General features: G+C 43.0%; 1 protein-coding gene across 1 annotated transcript in view; it reads right to left on the bottom strand.

The window, feature by feature from the left end:
* FGF13 (fibroblast growth factor 13) overlaps window positions 1–16,242 on the bottom strand; it is a 139,796-nt gene extending 123,554 nt beyond the window's left edge. The window contains exon 1 of the mRNA XM_054388439.1: window positions 16,077–16,242. Within this exon, the coding sequence (XP_054244414.1) occupies window positions 16,077–16,242 (166 nt within the window). The remainder of the gene's footprint in view (window positions 1–16,076) is intronic.
* Between the last annotated feature and the right edge of the window lie 4,370 nt (window positions 16,243–20,612).

Raw genomic sequence — 20,612 nt, 5'->3', positions numbered from 1 at the left:
ATTTGCTCCAAGTACCAACTGCAAGAACCAATCTGTTTTGATCCTTCCCTGGAGTCCCATCCTAAATCAAAGGAGTACAACTGAACCTTTTAACTAAAATTTCCTTTCTAACCAACCCACAGCACTAGCAGCCTCTTGAGAAATCTGGGGCTTGAGTTTAGATTTACATGTTTTTCCTTATCATCTTTTTCTTTATCATGTTTTTCCTTATCAGCTTTGACTTGTGGATTAAAAAAAAAATACATATTCCTACAGATTTGTGTCCTTAAAAGTGTTCATCACAGATATCAACTCCAGGAGACTGAAAAGCTGACAGTCTTTAGAGAGTGCTTCTTCCCCAAGCTTCTCCTGCCTCCCAGACAAAATCCTTTGCTTAGGACTAGAGAGAAGATAGATTTCTTGGAGCAACAACAGATTGAGCTCACACATCAACTCAGAAGGAAACAGAATGACTCATGAAACACAGAAATACAGAAAGATTGCTAGAAATAAAACAGGGGATGAAGGTAGAGAGAGACTTTGGCATCTGAATAAGAAACAGCTCCTGTAAAAGAGGAGAGCTAAATACAGAACTCCTCTGCAACACCATGTTAAGTCACTGGTGCCTTCCAAAGGTATGTGAAGAGATCTTTTGGGACATATTACTGATCTCAGACAGCAAGCTGACTTGAAGCCAACTACCACTCTTGCTGCATCCATCTCAGGATGACTGAATTCCAGTTTTACCCATAAATAAGAGTCTGGCCAAGGACTTACAAAGGAAAATGTGGGCACGCCTCCATCTCGACATCACTCTGTTGGAAGCAAGCTGACTTTTAAAAGTTGGCAATAAAACTCCTAAAAACAAGACTCCAGACTTCAAAACAAATCACTAAAAAAAAAAAAAAAACAAAAAGAGAAAAAGAAAAGAAAAAAAACCAAACCAACCAACAAAACAAACAAACAAACCCCAAACCAAAACCCCCCAAAACAACAACAAAACCCCCAAACCCACAACAACAACAAACAAACTAAAGCAGAAGAAAACCCAAACAACCCTAAACACCAAAACAAAACCCCCCAAAACAACAAAACCCCCCAAACCCACAACAACCAAACTAAACCATAAAACCCAAACAACCCTAAACACCAAACCAAAACCCCCCAAAACAACAAAACCCCCAAACCCACAACAACAACAAACAAACAAACTAAAACAGAAGAAAACCCAAACAACCCTAAACACCAAACCAAAACCCAAACTGGCAGGAGTGCTTGGTTTGGGTTTTTTTTCTTGCAATGTCCTTTTCAGACATCAGTCTTAAAAAGGCAATTCTGTTGAGGCAGTACAAATGCTGCTATAGGAGAGATTGTATCAAGAACAAACTGTCCAGAGTGCTACCCTGTGACTTTCCTCAGTTTTGGGGATGAACAATTATGCACATTTCCTTTGCATGTGTAAATTAAAGAATCTGCCCATAAATACTCCTCCTCAGACATAAGCTGGTGTCATTCTACAGAAGCTGGTATATTCCATTAGAAAAATACCTCATTTGAGGACATGGAAAACCACTTGTGTGGTTGGAATGCACTGCTTAGGTTATTAAATAATTCCATGCACGTGGCAGTACGTACAGAGCTCTGACAGTCTGAGAAGAAGCTGCTGTGAGTTGTGGATCTGGCTGGTCAGGTCACAGGGTCTGTTCTCCACAGAGTAAGGCAGAACAGCCCAAGGAGAACAAACCACGCTTCTTTGGAAGCGTTTGCATAATGAGGATGATGGTACTCAACACAAGGTTGCAGCTGAGCAACTAATCTGTTTTCCTTTGGAGACCTCTGTCCTCTGCAGGTCATTTCTCTCAGTTTCAGGGTTTGGTCCAGAAGGGGTTTGCAGTGCCTTGTTAATGCAGTAGCCTTCTGACTCAGTTGGTGCGCAGCTATCTCTCTCTCTTTCAATTTTGATTCTCACCTGCAGCCAAGTTCTTCTAAAAGCACCCTTCTCATCTGTCCATACTGCCAGCTTTTTAATCCCTCTCCTATCAGATTTTCCTTCCCCATCATCACTCACCTTGTCCTTCTTCAACCTCTTCTCCTCAGTACCATGATGCTTTATGGCTCAAAACCTGCCCTCTTCTTGCTGCTCTTTATATTAATTCTCCTATCATTGTTTGCCACTCCATTCAATCCACCCTTCCTCCTGATGATTAATCCACACTTACTTGCCACTTGCCTTCAAATGAAAATTAATAGGAATGGGGAATAGAAGTGTTTTTCAGCAAATGAAAAGAACATTTATCTTCAAAAGTGTCTTCAATGGACATGGCCTATCAACTCCTCAGAGTTCTCAGAGTTCCAGTGGCACCAGCCTGCACAAGCTGAGCATCTGCTGCTATTGCATCCTGAAGAATGCTCTCCTGTATTTTTAAGTTGAAAGAAGTATTATTCACTCATAGAACAGGCACCTTCAGGAAAGCATATACCTCAGTGTTCCAAAGGACAAGCAACCAAGAGAAATCACTGCAGGAGAAACTATCATCCATTAAAACAACCTACTAATTTTTGGTTAGAAGGTCATCACTCTTAAAAAGAAGGAGACTGCATTAATTCAGGAACCATTTGGCAACCTGCTTAGTCTTCCTCAAGACTAATCAACATGCCTTGAAGGCAGCTGGCTCAGCAGTAACTTAAAATAATCTTCTTGTCCATTGTTAGAAGGGAAACTATAAAGTGGCAAAGGAATTTTTGAAGCAGAGCACCTAAATTTTAGAGAATTTTGAGTAGCAACAGCGTATCATAAAGAATATGTTCTTCAGCACCAACAGGAAAGCTTGTTTTGACTCAGAGCTTCCCTCAACTTTGAAACAGACAACACTGCAGTTTTTTTCTATTTCTAGAAGACACCATACTATTTCTAGAAGATACCATGTACATTCCATCACACGTTATTAAATGCACTCAATGAAGTCCTTTTCAGTTAAAACAGCAATTTCCTAACCACCCTCCTTTATTAGTAGTACAAAGACCAGCAAATTTCTCACCATTTTTCCATATCTGATTTAATATCCAAGTGATTAAAAATCTCACTTACTTGCGTTTGGTAGCTCAAGTCCTCTTTCACATTTTTGCTTACCACTGTTTTAACAGTGCACTTAATCTACATCTGTCATTAACAGACCAGTCATCTGAACCTGACTGGGTTAATGCTGATGGCTCATCATTAGAAGGGAACATACTGTGTGAAGCTGAAGCATTTCCTACTAACAATAATTGAGAGACAGTAGCAGTATTTGATGTCATCTTTGCCACTTGTCTGAAATGAGAGAATGATTATACTCACCAGAGGTAAGAGGAACTAGAGAGCAAAGCTCAGTCCTGACCTACTGATTCAAACAAACCAGAGTTGCAGAGGAAGAGGAACAGGAGCAGACACCAATAAAGCAAAGGTGCCCAACTGCAATGAATTCTACATTTCAGCTTTTCTGTCATAGTTGGCGCTTAAATGTCTGCTCAGAGGAAAGGCAGGCTTTGGGAACAGACCAACAATCACCACATCACAGAACACTTGGGGCTGAAAGGGACCTTGAAAGATCATCCAGACCAACCCACCTTCCAGAGCAGGATCACCTAGAGGAGGTCACACAGGAACACAGCCAGGCTGATTTTGAGTGTCTCCAGAGAGGGAGCCTCCATGACATCTCTGGGCAGCCTGTGTCACCACAAATGTGGTTTATTCTGTTACCACCTTTTTCAAAAGACAGTGAGGTCAGCACCACATTCACTGATTCTTGTCCTGCAGATGATGATCTTCATGGCTAGCTCTTTTCCTGCAGCCCCATCTGTCTTCACAACACTGAAGTCAAAGTTCATGAAGCTTCCAGAGCAATGATGTCCACAGTGGTAGGCAGGAGATAGAAGTGAAAACACTCCTATTCCTGAAGTCACCAGCCCAGAGTTTACTGTCATCAGACCACTCCATGCCTTGAGAAGTTCTCATGACAGCTTATTTATGTACCTTCAATTGATGCTGAAGTACCAGCTTGCTGTATGGAGTAAGTTCTGCTGATTTGGGGGTATAGATCCTTCCTCAGCCTCCGTAGTAAACCTTTTAGTTTCATTCTGTAAGGACGTGAGGCTCTAGGGCTAACTAAGCCTTTAGCCTTCTCATAAAGGTTGCAAAAACATAGCTGAGGAATGAAATGTGCCTCTTCCAGAAGATCCAAAGGAAAGAATTTCCTAAGACAGGTGTATTTCAACACAAAGGAAAACCATGCATAAGGAAAAAGCTTAAACTGTTATTTAGAAAACACTTGCTAAGAAACCTACACCTCATAGGCTTGGATTGGGAAAGACCTTAAAGATCATCTAGTTCTAACCCCTACCCAGTCCTCCACTGTGGGCAGGGACTCCTTCCACTAGATAACATTGCTCAAAGTCCCATCCAACCTGGCCCTGAACACTTTCAGGGATGGAGCAATCAGAGCAGTTAAGAGCAAGCAGAGCTGGGCCATCTAATTTGTCTTCTGTATGGGGCTCCTGCAGAGCCATCAAGACACTCAGATATCTGTGTACCACTGCAGTGAATAAAAATTCAGCTCAATGACACTGTCACAAATCTGGAGTGACCACTACGTGTTGATTCTGTAGTGTGAGCTAAATTTGACCAGATAGACTAGAACAGTGTGCACTAAACCAGCTGCACCAGCTAACCTTTCTAGATGGGACTGTTGTGTAACGTGGAAATGCCAGGCATGAAAGACAGCTGGCACCTGAAGACTTCTTGTGCACTAAGTTGTACACAATCTTCATTATTTTCCTTGTTAAATTAACATGCTGCTCTGGGCAGCCTGATCTAGTTGAGGATGCCCCTGGTTACTGCAGAGGGGTTGGACTAGAGGACTTTCAGAGGCCCCTTCTAACCCAAACCATTCTGTGATTTAATGCACTTGAAAACTGCAGCAGACAGCTTCAGATCAAGATACCTGAGAAAGGATTTCTCCTTGTTTCCAAAATGCACCATCATTTTCTTTACAGCAGGACTCTAAGGAACACTGTGTCACTTGAAGAGGATGTACAGCCATGTGCTGCATACATCTCTGCAGGGCAGAACCCTTGCAGGTTGATGCACCTTGTAATCTTTAGGATTTAACCTATCTCTTCGTAATCTTGGTCTTTCAGAAAAAGAGGAAAAAAAAATTACCTGTCTCAGTGTTTTCAAGCACATGGTAGAAAGAAACAAACATGCACATAGGGAAGGATACCAAACATTCACCTGTTCAAGTCTTCCTGAACATCACTTCTTGATAATCCACCTTCCTGTCCTGGAGGACAAGAGCTGGCTTGAAAGTAGATATGCAGATCCTTTGCTCTGTCCTACAAAAGCTGTTTGGGTTTTTTTAAAGCAGATAAGAAAAATCAAAGAACCTGCACACAGTGGGAAATGTCTATAGATAGACACCAGTAGGCAAAAAATTGAATATGAAACAGTCTGAGCAGTGACTTTTTCTCAACCACTTAGATTCTGCTGGAAAAACATTAAGGGATTTTGTGTGTTACAGGAAAATTGTCCTTCCACAGTCTTTAGACCTCTGTTGAGGGTGCTGGAGCACTGGACCAGGCTGCCCAGAGATGTTATGTAGTCTCCTTTTCTGGACACTTTCAAAACCCAGCTGGACATGTTCCTGTGCAACCTGATCTAGGTGAACCTGAAGTAGCAGGGCGTTTGGACTAGATGATCTCCAGAGGTCCCTTCCAACTCCTACCATTCTGTAGTTCTGTTGTGCTCACTGAGGTCTGGGTAGAGTTTCTTCAGTTTCTTTATCTTTTTAGGATAGGACACTTAAAAGAGAATGAAAAATAGAGACAGAAGTACTACCAATGAAAGACAACTTTTTATGCAGTCACAGAAGAACACTAACCCAATGTTACTGCACCACATGCTCACCACATATTTGAAATAAAATGTATTGCTGTGAAAATCCTTCAGCTTTGTTCTGAAAGCATCCATAGCTCTCACAGAGCAGCATCCAAAGAAGAACACAGAGCTGAAGGAGCACATGAAGATGAGACTCTTCTTTTCTAGATAATCCCAGAGGTAAGGAGTCTTCTAGACTTGATGTTTGTGGTGGCTTTATTTTTGTGCACTCAAAGCTATCAGCTGCTGAAAGCCCAGACTGTTGATGAAATGAAGAGCAGAAATCCATGAGTTAGATATGGGCTGAGCTAATCCTGGAACTGGAAACCACAGACAAGCTACAACATCATCTTGTAAGTTAACTCAAGCAAATTATCCAAGATAACTAACCCCATCTCATGGGGCTGTGCTGCATCGATGTGGGACAGCAGCTAGGGGACCTCTGCACTTTGTTCTGCTGCTCCACACAGGCAGGCCTAAATGCTTTTGTGATTGCCTTGGGAAAGGAAACAACTTCCCAGTGCTAGCTAGAAAGTTCAACAACTCCTTTATTTCTGGAGTTGTCCCAACCTAGAAGAGCATGAAAAATTTGGTGTGCCCTCAACCCAAAGGCCAGTGTTGAAATACTACAGACATTACCACTGATAAAGGATTGTGCAATAATTATGATGGGCCATGTAGCTGAGTAAGGTACAAAGAAGGTTTTTCATTATTAATAAAGAACTACATCTTATTTAAAATGAGGACAGATTGAAGAGTCAAGTCAGATGCTTTCTCAAGAGAGTTTTGGAATTAAAAAGTAGCAAGACAAAGGCCTTCCTCCATACAAGGAACGCTCTTTGAAGCTCTCAGAGTCCTTTAAATTGAGATAAGAACATCAGTGTGACTCACTTGGTCTAAATGTCTTACTTCAGATATGCTAAGTGCCAGATACTGTCTCCATAGTGAATATTTATTCTAAGATGAAAATAAAATAGCAAAAGGCACAGAAAAAAGTTTTGCACACAGGTAAGGTAAGAAATGAATTCTCTTGATGTTGCTGTAACCTGTTCAATGGTGAGGCCAGCTCCAGCTTGAGAATTAAACCCCATTATCTTGAAATAAAAGCTCTAAAACTGCTCCTAATGCCATTACTTAAATTTCTGTGAGTGCAAATTCAGATCACAATGACACAGTACAGCTGTGTCTTCTAATTTTTCCGAAAGGAAAACCCAGCTCAACAAACCACTTGATTTCCAATTTGTTACTTGTGGCCAGGTGAGATGGCAGATAAAAGTGTGGTGAGGAATCTTGGTGCCTCTCCTGATGTACCTATTACCTACAGGCTTGGGACCACCCACTTGATGGCTCAGTCAGGACAGTCACCCAGAAAGGCAGGAATGCATAGGCTGGAAAATCAGCACTGACAAGAAGGTTAGAATTTGACCATGCTTTACAGAGGTCAGCAAACTAAAGAAGGCATTTAGCAAAAAACCCAAGAACATAGTTCAAAAGGCACCAGGGGTTCAGCAGTAGGTGTGTGCATAAAGGTGCTTTATAATGGCAGGCTTGATCAAAGGACAGTCTGCAGGAGCTATGACTTAAAATACCATCCCCCACAAAGGCTGCAGGGTAAGAAGTGACTGCAGGGTGAGCATTTGTCCACCAATGCTGGACACCAGCTGAATCCCCTCTGCGAGCTGGCCTGGGCAGTGGCCTAGGAAGAGCAGTGGCATTGTTAAGTTTGAAATCCTTCTTGAATCAGAATGAGCAATGCCTGGGCTACCTTTATTCCTTTTATTTTAGGCTGAGGGAGCTGGGGTTGTTTATCCTAGAGAAGAGAAGACTCCAGGGGGACTTTAGAGCTGCCTGAAGGAAGGCTGGAAAGGGACTTTTCATTAAGGGTGTCTAGTGATAAGACAAGGGGGAATGGTTTGAAGCTGAGGGAGAGCAGGGTTAGACTGGATCTTGAGAAGATGTTCTTCAGCATGAGAGTGGTGAGACAGGCTGCCCAGGGAGGCTGTGGATGCTTCCTCCCTTGGGGGTGTTCAAGGCCAGGTTTTATGCGGCCCTGAGCAGCTGAGTCTAGTTGAGACACGTCCCTGCCCATGTCAGGGAGGTTGGAGTAGATGAGCTCTAAGGTCCCTTCCAAGCTAAGCCATTCTATGATTCTGTGATGGTTTTTGTAATGCAGCACATGGCTGGGTGTGTAAACACCAAGCACTGAGTCTAGTACTTGGTGAAGAGTAAATGAAGCACAGAAAATAAAGAAGTAGAAGAGGATAACAGGTCAGGGTAAAGCTGAAATAGGACCCTAATAGCCTATCACCATTCATGCATTACCTGCTAATTCTGGCTGCTCCTGTCCTCCTGTCCTCTGTCCCTCACCATGCTACCCCACCTCTCATAACTAAAATGATGAAAAAAGGTGGTGTTTGGTGGTGAAGGCTGATGAAGTATGGAGCAATGCACAAGCATGTGGTGGGAAAAGAGAGGAAGAAAGGGCTGGTGGCAGCCACAGGTTCAGCTGGCACAGGCTGAGCTGCTGCAGAGCCAGCACTGAAGATGAAAACCTCCATGGGAAGGACCAAGCCAAGGAAGGACCTTGACAGGCTTCAGAGGTGGGCCAATGCCAACAAGTTCAACAAAGCCAGGTGCAAGTTCCTGCACCTATGTCAGGGCGATCAGAAGCACAATTACAGGCTGTGTGGAGAATGGATAGAGAGCAGTGGTGAGGAGAAGGACTTGGGAGTGCTGGTTGATGAAAAAGTCAACATAAGCCAGCAATGTGCACTTGCAGCCCAGAAAGCCAACCACATCCTGGGCTGCATTGAAAGAAGAATGGCCAGCAGTTTGAGGGAGGTGATTCTTCTGCTCTGTTCTGCTCTTGGAGGACCCTACTTGGAATCGTGTGCCCAGCTCTGGAGCACCTAATACAAGAAGGACATAGATCTGTTGAAGCATGTCCAAAGGAGGATACAAAGATGATCAGAGGGCTGGAGAACCTCTCCTGTGAAGACAGGCTGACAGAGCTAGGGTTGTTCAGCCTGCAGAAGAGAATGGTCTGGGGAGACCTTATAGCAACCTTCCAGTATTTGAAGTGGGCTACAGGAGAGCTGGAGAGGGACTTTTTACAAAGGCATGGAGTGACAGGACAAGGGGTAATGGCTTCAAACTGGAGGAAGCTCAGTTTAGATGAGACATTAGGAGGAAATTCTTCTCCATGAGGGTGATGAAGCACTGGAACAGGTTGCCCAGAGAACTGTGGAGGCTCCAAGCCTGGAAGTGTTTAAAGGCAGTCTGGATGGGACCTTGAGCAACCTGGTCTAGTAAGGAGGTGTGCCTGCACATGTCAGGAGGGTTGGAACTAGATGATCTTTAAGGTCCCTTCCAACCCAAATCACTCTGATTCTATGGGAAAAAAAAAAAAAGAAAAAAAAAAAGTTGAGTTCCCAACTCTGCTACATTTCTGAATGGCTAGAAGTGCCAGAGCCCAGAACCTACCAGAGATAAAGCAGTTAAGTACCTAGTGCTCAGCTGATTCAGCAGGCAGTGTTACTGTTACTGATGCTGATGAGATGCCCAAACAGCTTTGAGAACCGAGTCCTTCCCTTCTCTCTTTATAAGGAGGAACACTAAATTTCCTGCTGCAGAGGAGTGCCACGATGATATGCACTCTTGGTCACGCATCACTGTGGCAATAAGGTCCAGGTAAACTCCTGAGGGACTTAGAAAAGAAGAAATCAAATTAAACTCTGTAAAGGGGTTCTGATCTCATCTGCAGACAAGTAAACATCAAGTAAATCTTAGATTTTGGTGGAATTACTCTGGATTTGCACTGCTTGAGCCTGAACCCAAGCCAGGCCCAGACTGTGCTCAGGTAAGCTTATTAAACACAACCCAACCCCTTTGGCTCTGCTGGGAGCACTCACGTGCCTAAAGTTAATCATGTGCTTAAAGGCTTTGGAGGATCAGGGCAAGAGGGCTCAGCCACCTACACGACTGAGCTGTTCTGCTTTATGTACTAAGAATCTAAAAATTAGAGTGCAGTTGTCACTACTGCCTCCCAGTACCCTGAAACTCAAGGTTATCAGTTAATCACTTAGGTCAAAATCAGTTTCTGTTTGGGGGGAAGAGGTCATTGCAACCGTGGTAGCTTCAGACCTTTGCCTTTTGTGGTCTGTATCAGTCCCTTTAGATCAGCCTTCACCACAGATATGGTCTCACAGTTGCAGCAAGTCCATGAGTGTCCAGACAGACAGGATTTAGACCTTATTTCCATTTAGTGTCAGGCAAGTCTCAGCTGTTGCTGTTTCTTGCCAGTGCCAAGACTTGGGAGCAAGGCAAGGCGAAAGCTTCATGTTCTTCACAGGAGCACCCGAGAGATGCAGGCCAAAGAAGAGCTAAGAACAAGATTTGGATGAGGGAAAGGGTGATGATGAGACCCATTTGAGGGCTGCAGTGCCCAACACCAGGCAATAGCAGACTTCCTGCCTTTCCTCTTCCCTCCCTGAGATGAACTTCTCCAGGCCAGACAGTCAGGCTGCAGGAGAAAAGGGCTAAATACTCTTGCTGATGAGAACCATGGCAAAGAAGATATGAAGTCTTCACTTTTCACTTCAACTGAAAGCAGAAGAGATGATGAAAAACATCATGGAAGATTACAAAGGGTGACTAATTTACTATCAAGAAACGGTAAACCTAGTAAAGTTCCTAAACAGTGCAATGAAGCTTAGTAGGAGCCTCCAGCAAATGAACCACTGAATTGCTTTCAGGTGGCTCTTGGTCCAGATTAAATCTGAGGTTGAATGCACCCACAGCACAGTTGCTGAACCCTCTTGCTGGTGTCTCACAGCCACATGTGCTGAGTCTGAACACCTCAGACAGGACCAGCACAGGTCGTGTTTCACACGGCTCATCTCTATTATTCCCTACTGCAATACAAAGTCTTCTTCAGTTCTGAACAAGATGTAAACTTTCAAAACCTCTCATAGTTCTCCATGATTTCGCATAGAGATTCTCCTCCCTCTTCTTTTTCTCCTCTAAAATGCATAATTAAACAAGGGAGCTAGGCTAATAGGACTGATTTGGTCTAGAAGAGAAGCGTGTAATTAGAGTGCCAAGAAACTCCACTAGCAGTGGTGACACGATGCTTGGAGCTCCAAGGGGACATTCAGCGTGACAACACAAAGGCTCTGAATTTGTACTGGTGACAAATCCACGTGTCTACACGGAGTAGGTGGAAAAAACCAGCCTCCCATAGAATGTGCTTACATGTCCCTACCTTCTCCTCGCCCCCAGGACTGGCTCTGCCCGTCATCCCATTGCTAGGGATGAAGAAAACAAACCATTGTCAAGGGCAACCACAAAGCTGCTTGTTTCACATTAGCATCCTTAACATTTTATATCTAATCAGATTTCCTGTTGATTGAGGAGAGCTGCCTTTCCTCATTACCAGCTGCTATCCCAGATTTCCCTCTCCCCATCCCCAATACATATTTTGCCATGCTTGTCTGCTTTTCTGTGTAAAAAGGTTATGTGTGCCTGGAGGGAGAATAAATGTTACCAAAAAAAAAAAAAAAAAGGGGGGAGGGAGGGAAGAGGGGAGAAAACAGAACCCCACATGACAACAGAACTGTGGGCAAGAGGCCAAGATTCTTGATTATGTGACTGTGACTAACCAATGGGTGTTTTGAAAATCCCTTTCTCTCATTCTATTCCCTCCTCTGGATGTAATAATACAACTCAAATTAGCTTTCCAGGAGCAGATTTCTTTTATGTAACTATGTTTTATACAGATAGCAGCAGCTTATGTTTAAACTATTTAAGAGAACAAATAGCTGCAAAATGCACTTCAGATGGCCTCTCTCCTGCGAGCAGTGTGTTCCTGACTTGAGGGAATTTGCTGCTGCTTGGATGTAGTTGTAAACAGTGCACAATGCCCACAGGACCTAGCATCCAGGTAGGGATGTCAAGTCCACTTGTTTTATTGCATTTGAGAGATCCATGACATTGTAAACTGTAGAATGACATTGATGAAACAATGCTGGGATGACGCAGAACAAAGCCAGCAGTGCAGCTTTTAGCTTAGTCCAAAGTTTTCCATAGAATTAGGAAAAGCAGCTTCTTATCTGAGCTGTGACCTGGACTGACAGACATAGAATCAGAGAATCATTTTGGTTGGAAAAGACCTCTAAGATCACTGAGTCCAACCATCAAGCTAAGACCACCGTGGCCATTAAACCATGTCGTAAAGTGCCAAGTCCACACATTTCTTGAACACCTCCAGGGATGGTGACTCCATCACCTCCCTGTTCCAATGCCTGACCACTCTTTCAGAAAACAAACTATTCCTAATGGCCAGTCTAAACCTCCCCTGGCACAACTTCAGGCCATTTCCACTTGTTATATCACCTGATACTAGGGAGAAGAGACCAACCCCCAGCTCACTACAACCTCTTTTCAGGGAGCTGTAGACAGCAATGAATCTCTCCCTTCAGTCTCCACTTCAGAATAATACTGTTATGACTTCCTATTGTTTTCTTTCTTCCTTCCACAGCTACCACTTAAAAGATAAAAAAAGGCTGTCATAGCTATAGTAAAGGACCAAGGATCTTTTTTGTGCCCACCAGGTTGATATCAAATGTATTGGTCCTGGCTCTATTCTGCTGAGGCAGATGGGTGCTGTGAAAAATAACAACGTTGCAAGCAGGCAAGTAGAGGTCAGGAAAGTAACAGGAACCCAAGACAGGTTAATTTAGGAAATATGGATCTAACTTTCTCATTCCTTCTTTTGCTTTTGGAAAGGTACCTCAGATACAAGAAATGATGGGCCACTTGCTCCAAATACCACAATGAGGTGGTATTTAACTCATTCAGCAAATATCAGAGCATCCCCCAAACACCCCTCCTGAAGTGATAAATGAGGCTGCCCAAGCATTAACTCTTTAAAAGTGCAGAGAATCACAGAATGCATTGGGTTGGAAGGGGCCTTTAATGGAAATCTAGTCTAAACCTCTTCAGTCAGCAGGGACATCCCTAAATAGAGCAGGTTGCTCAGAGCCCCATCAAGCCTGACCTTGGATGTCTCCAGGGATGGGGTCTCCCACACCTCCCTGGGCAACTTGTTCCACTGTTCCACCCCCTTCACACTAAAGAATGTCTTCCTAATATCCAATTTAAATCTACCCCACCCTAGTCTAGAACCATTGCCCCTTGTCCTAGTGCTACATGTCCCTCCCCAGCTTTCTAGTCAGCCTCTTTCCAGCACTGGAAGGCTGCTCTAAGGTCTCCCTGGAGCCTTCTCTTCTCCAGAATGAATAACCACAACTTTATCATCCTGTCCTCATAGGAGAGGTGTTCCAGACCTTTGGTCATTTTTGTGTCCTTCCTCTGGACCTTCTCCATCAGGTCCATGTCCTTCTTCTGTTGAGGGCCCCATAGCTGGACAATGAAGAAATCCATCATCTCAATGAAACAGGCAAAGAGTTGCAAAGTTAGAAGCATGCAGGATTTACTCTGTCTTCCCACGGGATTACTCAGCAGATTAAAAAAATAAAGAGTACATTTGCAGAGTCTTTCCAGTCTGCAACTCTCTATAAAACTTCCATCATGACATTTTACTTGGACAGCTTTCCTAACAGCTTCTTAGTTGCCATATTTTCCAGTACCTTCAAAAACATGAAACTCATGCTACAGCAACAAGTGTAAACAGTTATTTTCATCTGTCCTCAGGGCACCATTGAGCTGTTAATTGCTGGGCTCACAGCAGAAGGTACTCAGGTAGGGTTTGTTTCAGCCACTGCATTAACTTCAAAGGCTGTTCTGGTGTTTGCACTGAAAGCACAATTCAGATCATTTTGTTTTTCAAGCATCATGCCAACCAGCCACTGAGGATTGCTGGTCAGTGGGTTTAAAACCATAGCCAGGCAATTCACAGATTTTTGAAGAAAAAGACCAACGCAGCCCTGGCACTTTAAGCTGCAACAGAAGCTAGAAGGACTTCTAAGACATTTGTTTTTCCTTCTCATACTGGAGGTAACAACTTTCACAGAAACACACATCAATACCCCTGTGATTTCCCATCAGTTCAGATGATGGTGGGACAAGTCAGTATGGCCATAGCTTCTTCTGCCCTCTCTAGTAATGCAAACTCATTGGAGGAGGAGGAGGGATAAAAAAGGGAAAAGGAAGAGACATTCATCCTTGTATTCTGCAGTAAAAGATGAAAAACTTTCCTCTTAGAACTAAACATTTTCAGCAAGAATGATTAACAAAACCATATGCCATGGAGGAAGGAGTAACACAGCTGTTGTTGGAGAGAGACAGAATGCAGATATATGGAGAATCTAAGACAAGCAATTGTAGGCTTCCAGGCAATGGCCGAATTGATGCTCCTCAGGTCTTCACTTAGAGCCTGCACCTTTCAAGCTTCTCCCAGAAGACCCTGAATTCCTCCACACTGAACCAAACCATGGTCCCAGGAGATTCAGGTCCCCCATACCTTGTTCCTCTTGAACATGCCATAGGTGTGTAAATTGTTGATTTGATCAGTGAAAATGATCAGACCTAGCTAAGAGCTAGTCCCCTGTAGGAACAGCAGCCCCAAGTATAAGTTGCACTGAAATGACCATCAGCTGCTGCTGAGGTTACACACAAGTACAAGTTAAAATTGAACACAGCACGTGAGTCAATGCCAAGCTTAGGACCCTTTTTTTTAGTGGCTCACATGGAATTTTTCATTTCACCAAATACCACATGCCAAGGATACTGAGCATCTCTAGTAGCTCAGCTGTCATCATCTTCTTGGAGGAGCCTGACATGACCAGTTCTGGGCTCATAATTTACTCATGAACACCACAAACCCTGAGAGACAATAGGAAATTCATGACATTTGCTAATCATGGAGAGTGCTATGGGATTCACCTTTCCTTCCTTCATGTTTATTGAGTTCAGAATTATGAAATTGCAACCTCTATCAAGTCAGCCCCAGAACTGAGAGGAGGATTGGACTTTGTTACATCATTGCTGAAACAAAAAAATCCTCGCTCCCCAAACCTTATGCCTGTGTTTGTGTCAGACTTCACATTTCTGGTGAAACAAGAAAGAAAGGCTATTTTAATAAGACACTTTCACTTTAAAAGGCACAGATTTCCCAGAAGTGGTTCATGCAGAATTTGAGTATGTAACAGGAGAAAGCAATTGACTGAAATATTTTGGGCTAACAGTGATAGCTCAGCACCTGATGCCCATCCCTTACAGAGAGAATAATGCAAATGATTTGTGAGGAAGGATTCCAACCTGTTCACTTTGCTATTCCTGTGGCAGAATCCAGCCCTGAATATTTCATCTTAAAATACATCAACTAGTGGCACCATGATTTGTCTTGGCAGATACTGGAGCTTATGCAGAGAGTAGAAGGCTTACCATGTGGAATATCAGGCAGTAATGCAAAACACATATGGAACAATAAGAGAAAATCTTTTACAATAGAATTTACAATAGCTTACTCTTACATACAGTAGATGAACAAGTTAGAGATACTTCATTAGTAATTTCATATTAGTAAACACAGCAGTAGAAGACACCATACCTTTGCTTTATCTGAAAAGGAAAACATTCTACTTATTTTGTGTTGGTTTTTTTTTTTTTTCTGCTCTGCATGCATTTCATTTCCCAAAATGCAACCAGGCGTGCATTACATACAAACTTCATCCTGCTTGACTGAAGTACAGCTGTCATGAGCATTCTCTAGCACTATGCAGAAGCCTTATGGAGTGAAAGGTGTTGGGGACAAGCCGAATCTTAGCCTAAAGTGCCACATTTTCAGCAGAGTGCAGCTTCAGAAACGTTACCAGAAAGAACCAACTAGGAATCGATGCCGTTTCAGTAGCAAGCAACTTTTGGCAGCCAAAAAAAGGGCAGTGTGTAATGATGAGAGCTGAAACAAACAAACTTTATTCAAGAAAAAGCAGCACCACTTCTGGCCTAGAACAATACCGTACATGGCTTCCATCAGAGTGTCCTGGGAGAGCTGAATCAGACACTAACAGGCAAGCAAAGGGGGACATGGAGTGCATCACGCTTCCTGCATCAGTTGCACTACACTGACACAGGCTGGAAAACACACAGCACACTCTAGGGACATACATGGAGAGAAAAGAAAATCATAGAAACAAACAGAACATGGATCCATAGTGCCACAAACCTTCCGGCTCTGTGTTCTCTTTGAGGTGCACTTGCTTCAGTGGGCAGCAGAAGATTTCGTGACACTTAGCACGAAAAGGGGACTCTTTTTTCTTTAATTCCGCAGATTGGATGGAATCTTGCCGTAACATAATGTACTCCTGTGTGCCAGGGGGAGCGTCATCCATAACTGTGGTCACCACATAACAAAATGAACTCAAGTTAGAGCTTGAGGAAAGCAACCTAGAGCATTAAATCAACTACATAATGTCAGGGGAGGGGGCGGGGAAAGAAAGGAAGGGAAGAAAATGTTTATGGGAAGGAAAATAAAATTGCAAGAGTCAAGTATCTCGGTCATGGTGGTAGAAGGGTGGGGAGAACATTTACTTTTATAAACAAGGCTTCTCATAAACATCAACACTTCATATTGTTTCATGCAGCTTTAATAAATAGTAGAATAAATACCCTGCTCCAAAACACAGCATGGTTCACTCTTACATCTTTGCTTTACTCTCCCTACAGCACCTCTATCTATTCTGCATGCAAATTAAAGGGAAAGAAAAGGCAAACAGCATGCTTTTATTGCCCATCCATTGGCAGTCTCCACGTTAACAATCAGGGAGTGATCATTCCACATCTGCAGGTAAGGCTACCTCAGAGGATCTATTCCCCACAGGAAAGAGAACATGCCTTTCTCAGGAGATACAATTACACACAGCTCCTGAGAGCAAGGATGATAATCCAGTGACATTTGACTTGATCATCATTTTCAATGGATAGAAGAGTAGATGTACAAAGAGAAAGCACATTAATCCTTCTGATGGTTTTCTTGTAAAACAGCAAGTCATTTTTTGAAGTTGATCTTATAAATCAATACTGCCATTAATAATATAAATGATACGCAGTCTGAAATGTTTTCTGAATGGGGTCAGGCTATTAAGCGGTGGAAAGATAAAGTATATTGCATACAGAAAGTTCCAGCTACCTCAAAGTATTACATTACCAGGAAGAATTGAAACACTTTTCAGCTATCTAAAAAATGAAGCCTTAATAACAGAGATAGTGAGATTCCTCAGCTTACAGCTTTAGGCACAGATCGTCTCTCAAGAACAAAAATTAAATGCTTTTTCAAAAGACAGTCTCTAACCACTACCTGTTATTTATAGGATGATGATGCAGAGAGATAAAACCACAGCCAAATCCAAGCTGAGATTCTCCAACTCTCATTTAACCATTTCCTAAACATCTGCCAATGTATAAGAATTTCAAAGGAAGAAAAACCAAACAAAACAAAAAGTCAGCTTCAAACATGGATCCCCTCAAACAGTTACTATCTGCTTACAGTTATATACACATGATTTTTTTGTTCCTTCTGTCAAGAATGGGTACTACTGAGAGTCACATCTAAGTATTAAATAAGTGATTCAACTTGCTTGCCTTTCTTTTCACAGTGGGCAGTCATCTTCTTTCAAGACCTTATTAATCCACAGGAGACACTTTGCACCTTGCTGCTGTTGCTTTATTAGGCTACAGTCTGTGCCAGTAACACTCACTAATAATCCATAGAAAGTGTCATTAAAAAGGATGCAGGAGTTAATAGGAGAGCAAAGTGGTTCAGAAAGGAGCAGTGGGTCAGTGGAGCACAAGGTCTGGGCTGCAATATAATTTCTCCCTTAGCACCACTGATTCTACGTTGGCTTGTTTGAAGGGCGCCTGCACGTTCCTGACACACACTGACAGCCCTGGGAATGAGGGCAATCTCTGGGAGTAATTACTAAAACTCAACACCCAAGATAAGCCAAAGACCAAGGAGCCCAGATGGGTCACCCCTTTAAAAGGACACCAGGCAGGAGGCATTGTTGCAGAAGCTGCTGTTGCAGGTGCCTGTGCAAAGCCACCAGCAAGCTGTGAGCAGTGCTGCTGATGTCAGTGGTGCTGGAGCCCCACGGCCTGACCCTCTGATATTTGCAGGGATAAAGGATAACTAACGTGTGCTGTGGAAGACAAGGAGCCAGCAAAGGAGTGAAATGCACAGTTACCTTCTGCCAGCAAGCTGGCTTTGGGCTGACCCTCTGAAAGGCTGAGTCCTTCCTAAGAAGTGCCGTTCAACTGTGGGAGCTTAGAGAATTACCCACAAGGTTCAACGCTGTGTGATGCTGGACTGTCACTTTGGGGAAATAAAAAAAGGGCAAAAAATTCAGGCTAGGAGCTGCTAAACAGAGTCTGCAGGAAAGAAGGAGGTGCTGGTGATCACCTAGAGGTATAGTGTAAGGGCTTTTGAGCACTAGACCAGGCTGTCCAGAGAGGTTGGGAGGTCTCCTTTTCTGGAGACTTTCAGAACCTTATTGGACATGCTCCTGTGCAATCTGACCTAGGTGACTCTGCTTTTAGCACAAGGATTGGCCTAGATAATCTCCAAAGGTCCCTTCACACCCCTACCATTCTGTGACATACCCTGGCCACAACAGCTGTTTGGCACTGGGCTATGATTTCTCAGCTTCTGTAAGAATCTCCAACAGACTGATGCCATTCATTGAGTTTTTGGCAAAGAGCTGCTTGCCATCATTAGGTAGGTCTACCCTATCTCAGGCAAGCTCATTAACCAAGACAGGTACAAAAGATATAACTGGTCCTTTACCAGTCAGATCATCACCTAAGGATGGATTTATTTAAACATGAGTAAGCCACAGAGGACCACTCTTTCAGTAAGTGAAGAACATGCTGAAATCAAGAAAATCACATTGAGTTACTAGAATCCAGGACAGCAAGTGTAAACGAGTCTTGGTTTTGAGTACCATCACAACACTGACATTCGGAGCACCACAGCTTTAATAAAGCCTTAATGCTGGAATGATGTATGGATAGCTTAATTGATGTCAGTGTTCTGAAGGGAACAGCTAAACCCTTTTCTTAACATGATGAATGGCCTCAAGTCAGGCTGAGAATTTATTACAGAACTAGGAACACTCCTTGACCCCAATGCCTCCTTTTCCCTGCTATGATGACAGCCAGACAGCCTTCTGGAGCCACTGAAATCACAGCTACAGGACCTCAATTACAGGTCCCAAGAACCAATCTACAGGGAAGTTTCCAAGACACAGAATCTAACACAAAAACCTTTAAAACCCTAATGATATCCAGTTTTCATAAGTAAAAATAATTAGTGCACGACCGTGAAAGGATCATTATTAAACAACTGTGAGCAAGCACTTTGGAAAAGGGAAAGTGTCACCAGGAATCTCTTCTGATTTTGCTAATGGGATAAAACCCACACTTAGGAAGGGATCACACATAGACCAGAGTAGGAGAGAAACAGCAAATCTTAGGCAATTCACAAAAATCCAAAGTTGTGTTCACATACTCTGCTGTGTGGAGCACAGGACATTGTTTTCACTGAAATGTTCCCTCCAGTACAGATCCTGCTGATTGCAGAGCCTAGGATACACCTACACTCCTCTGGATTATGCACAGGTACAGAATCGAGCTTTAGGTCAGCTGCTTTGGTTAGCAATCACAAGCCAGCAGCAAGCTCAACAAGTTGAGCAGAAGACCCACACAGAATCCTGGCAGCTTGACTGTTCTCAAGAGTGGTTAGAAAAAACCTTTGCTGAGGCACATCTACACTTCCTTGGCCAGGTTCCTGAAGGCAGACATGTAGGCAGACATCCTGCCAGCCTCCAATACTGAGTTCTGCCTCTGCTGTTATACTTCAGCAGCTGCCCACCCTAATGCACTTCCCATCCTCATGGGTAAAACACCTCAGTAGTCTGCATTTTCATCTTCCCATGAGTAAAACATGGGATAATACACCACATGTTATGGACACAGGTCATTAAGATAACAAGGAAAGAGCCAATATATTCTCAGTTGGAAGATGATAAATAAATACTTCATGGTTTTTTAAAAAAAAAAAAAAAATCTTTTTTCTTCCCCCACCATCCCCTCTCATCATTTGATGGAGACTGAAACCACAGCAACTGTGTATACACGAGAGGAATTTGCTTAGCATTTAGCACAAAATAGCTGCAGCAACTATTGTTTCCTACATGGAAACATCCAACTTGCTAAATATCACCCTCTAGTACACTCCTTAGTTAAAAAAAACAAAACACCACAACAACAAAACCCCAAAAAACTACAATAAAAACTGTCAACAAGCCAGTAGGAAAACAATTCTTTCTTACCATAAGCCTTCCTGAGAGAAAATGATCTTTAGGATGACTGCTGGCAGAGGGATGTTTTTCAAGATAAAGTCAAACATGTTTACTTTCTATCAACACATCAGCTGAACACTCTGCTGGTTTCTGTGTTTCTTTTATGTCCAACTCCATTTAAGTCCCATCTAGAATTGCCAGAAACTATAACATCAACCCTGTCCGTAGACCTTAGCACAGGTTCCAACTGAATAATCTTTAATATAATTCCAAGTTTAATAAAGCTGTAAGGAAACCTCTTTTTCTGCCCCCCTTGTTTTACATGGAGAGGCTTCAGCTCTGCTCAGCTAAAGGCTGTAGCAACCATAAGGTAAAGGTGTGTTAATATCTAGGCAAAAGAAATC

The sequence above is a fragment of the Indicator indicator genome, chromosome 17 (assembly GCF_027791375.1).
Source record: "Indicator indicator isolate 239-I01 chromosome 17, UM_Iind_1.1, whole genome shotgun sequence".
Taxonomy (NCBI): domain Eukaryota; kingdom Metazoa; phylum Chordata; class Aves; order Piciformes; family Indicatoridae; genus Indicator; species Indicator indicator.
The sequence above is the reverse complement of the archived record's forward strand: the minus strand, read 5'-3'. Positions and strand labels throughout refer to the sequence as shown.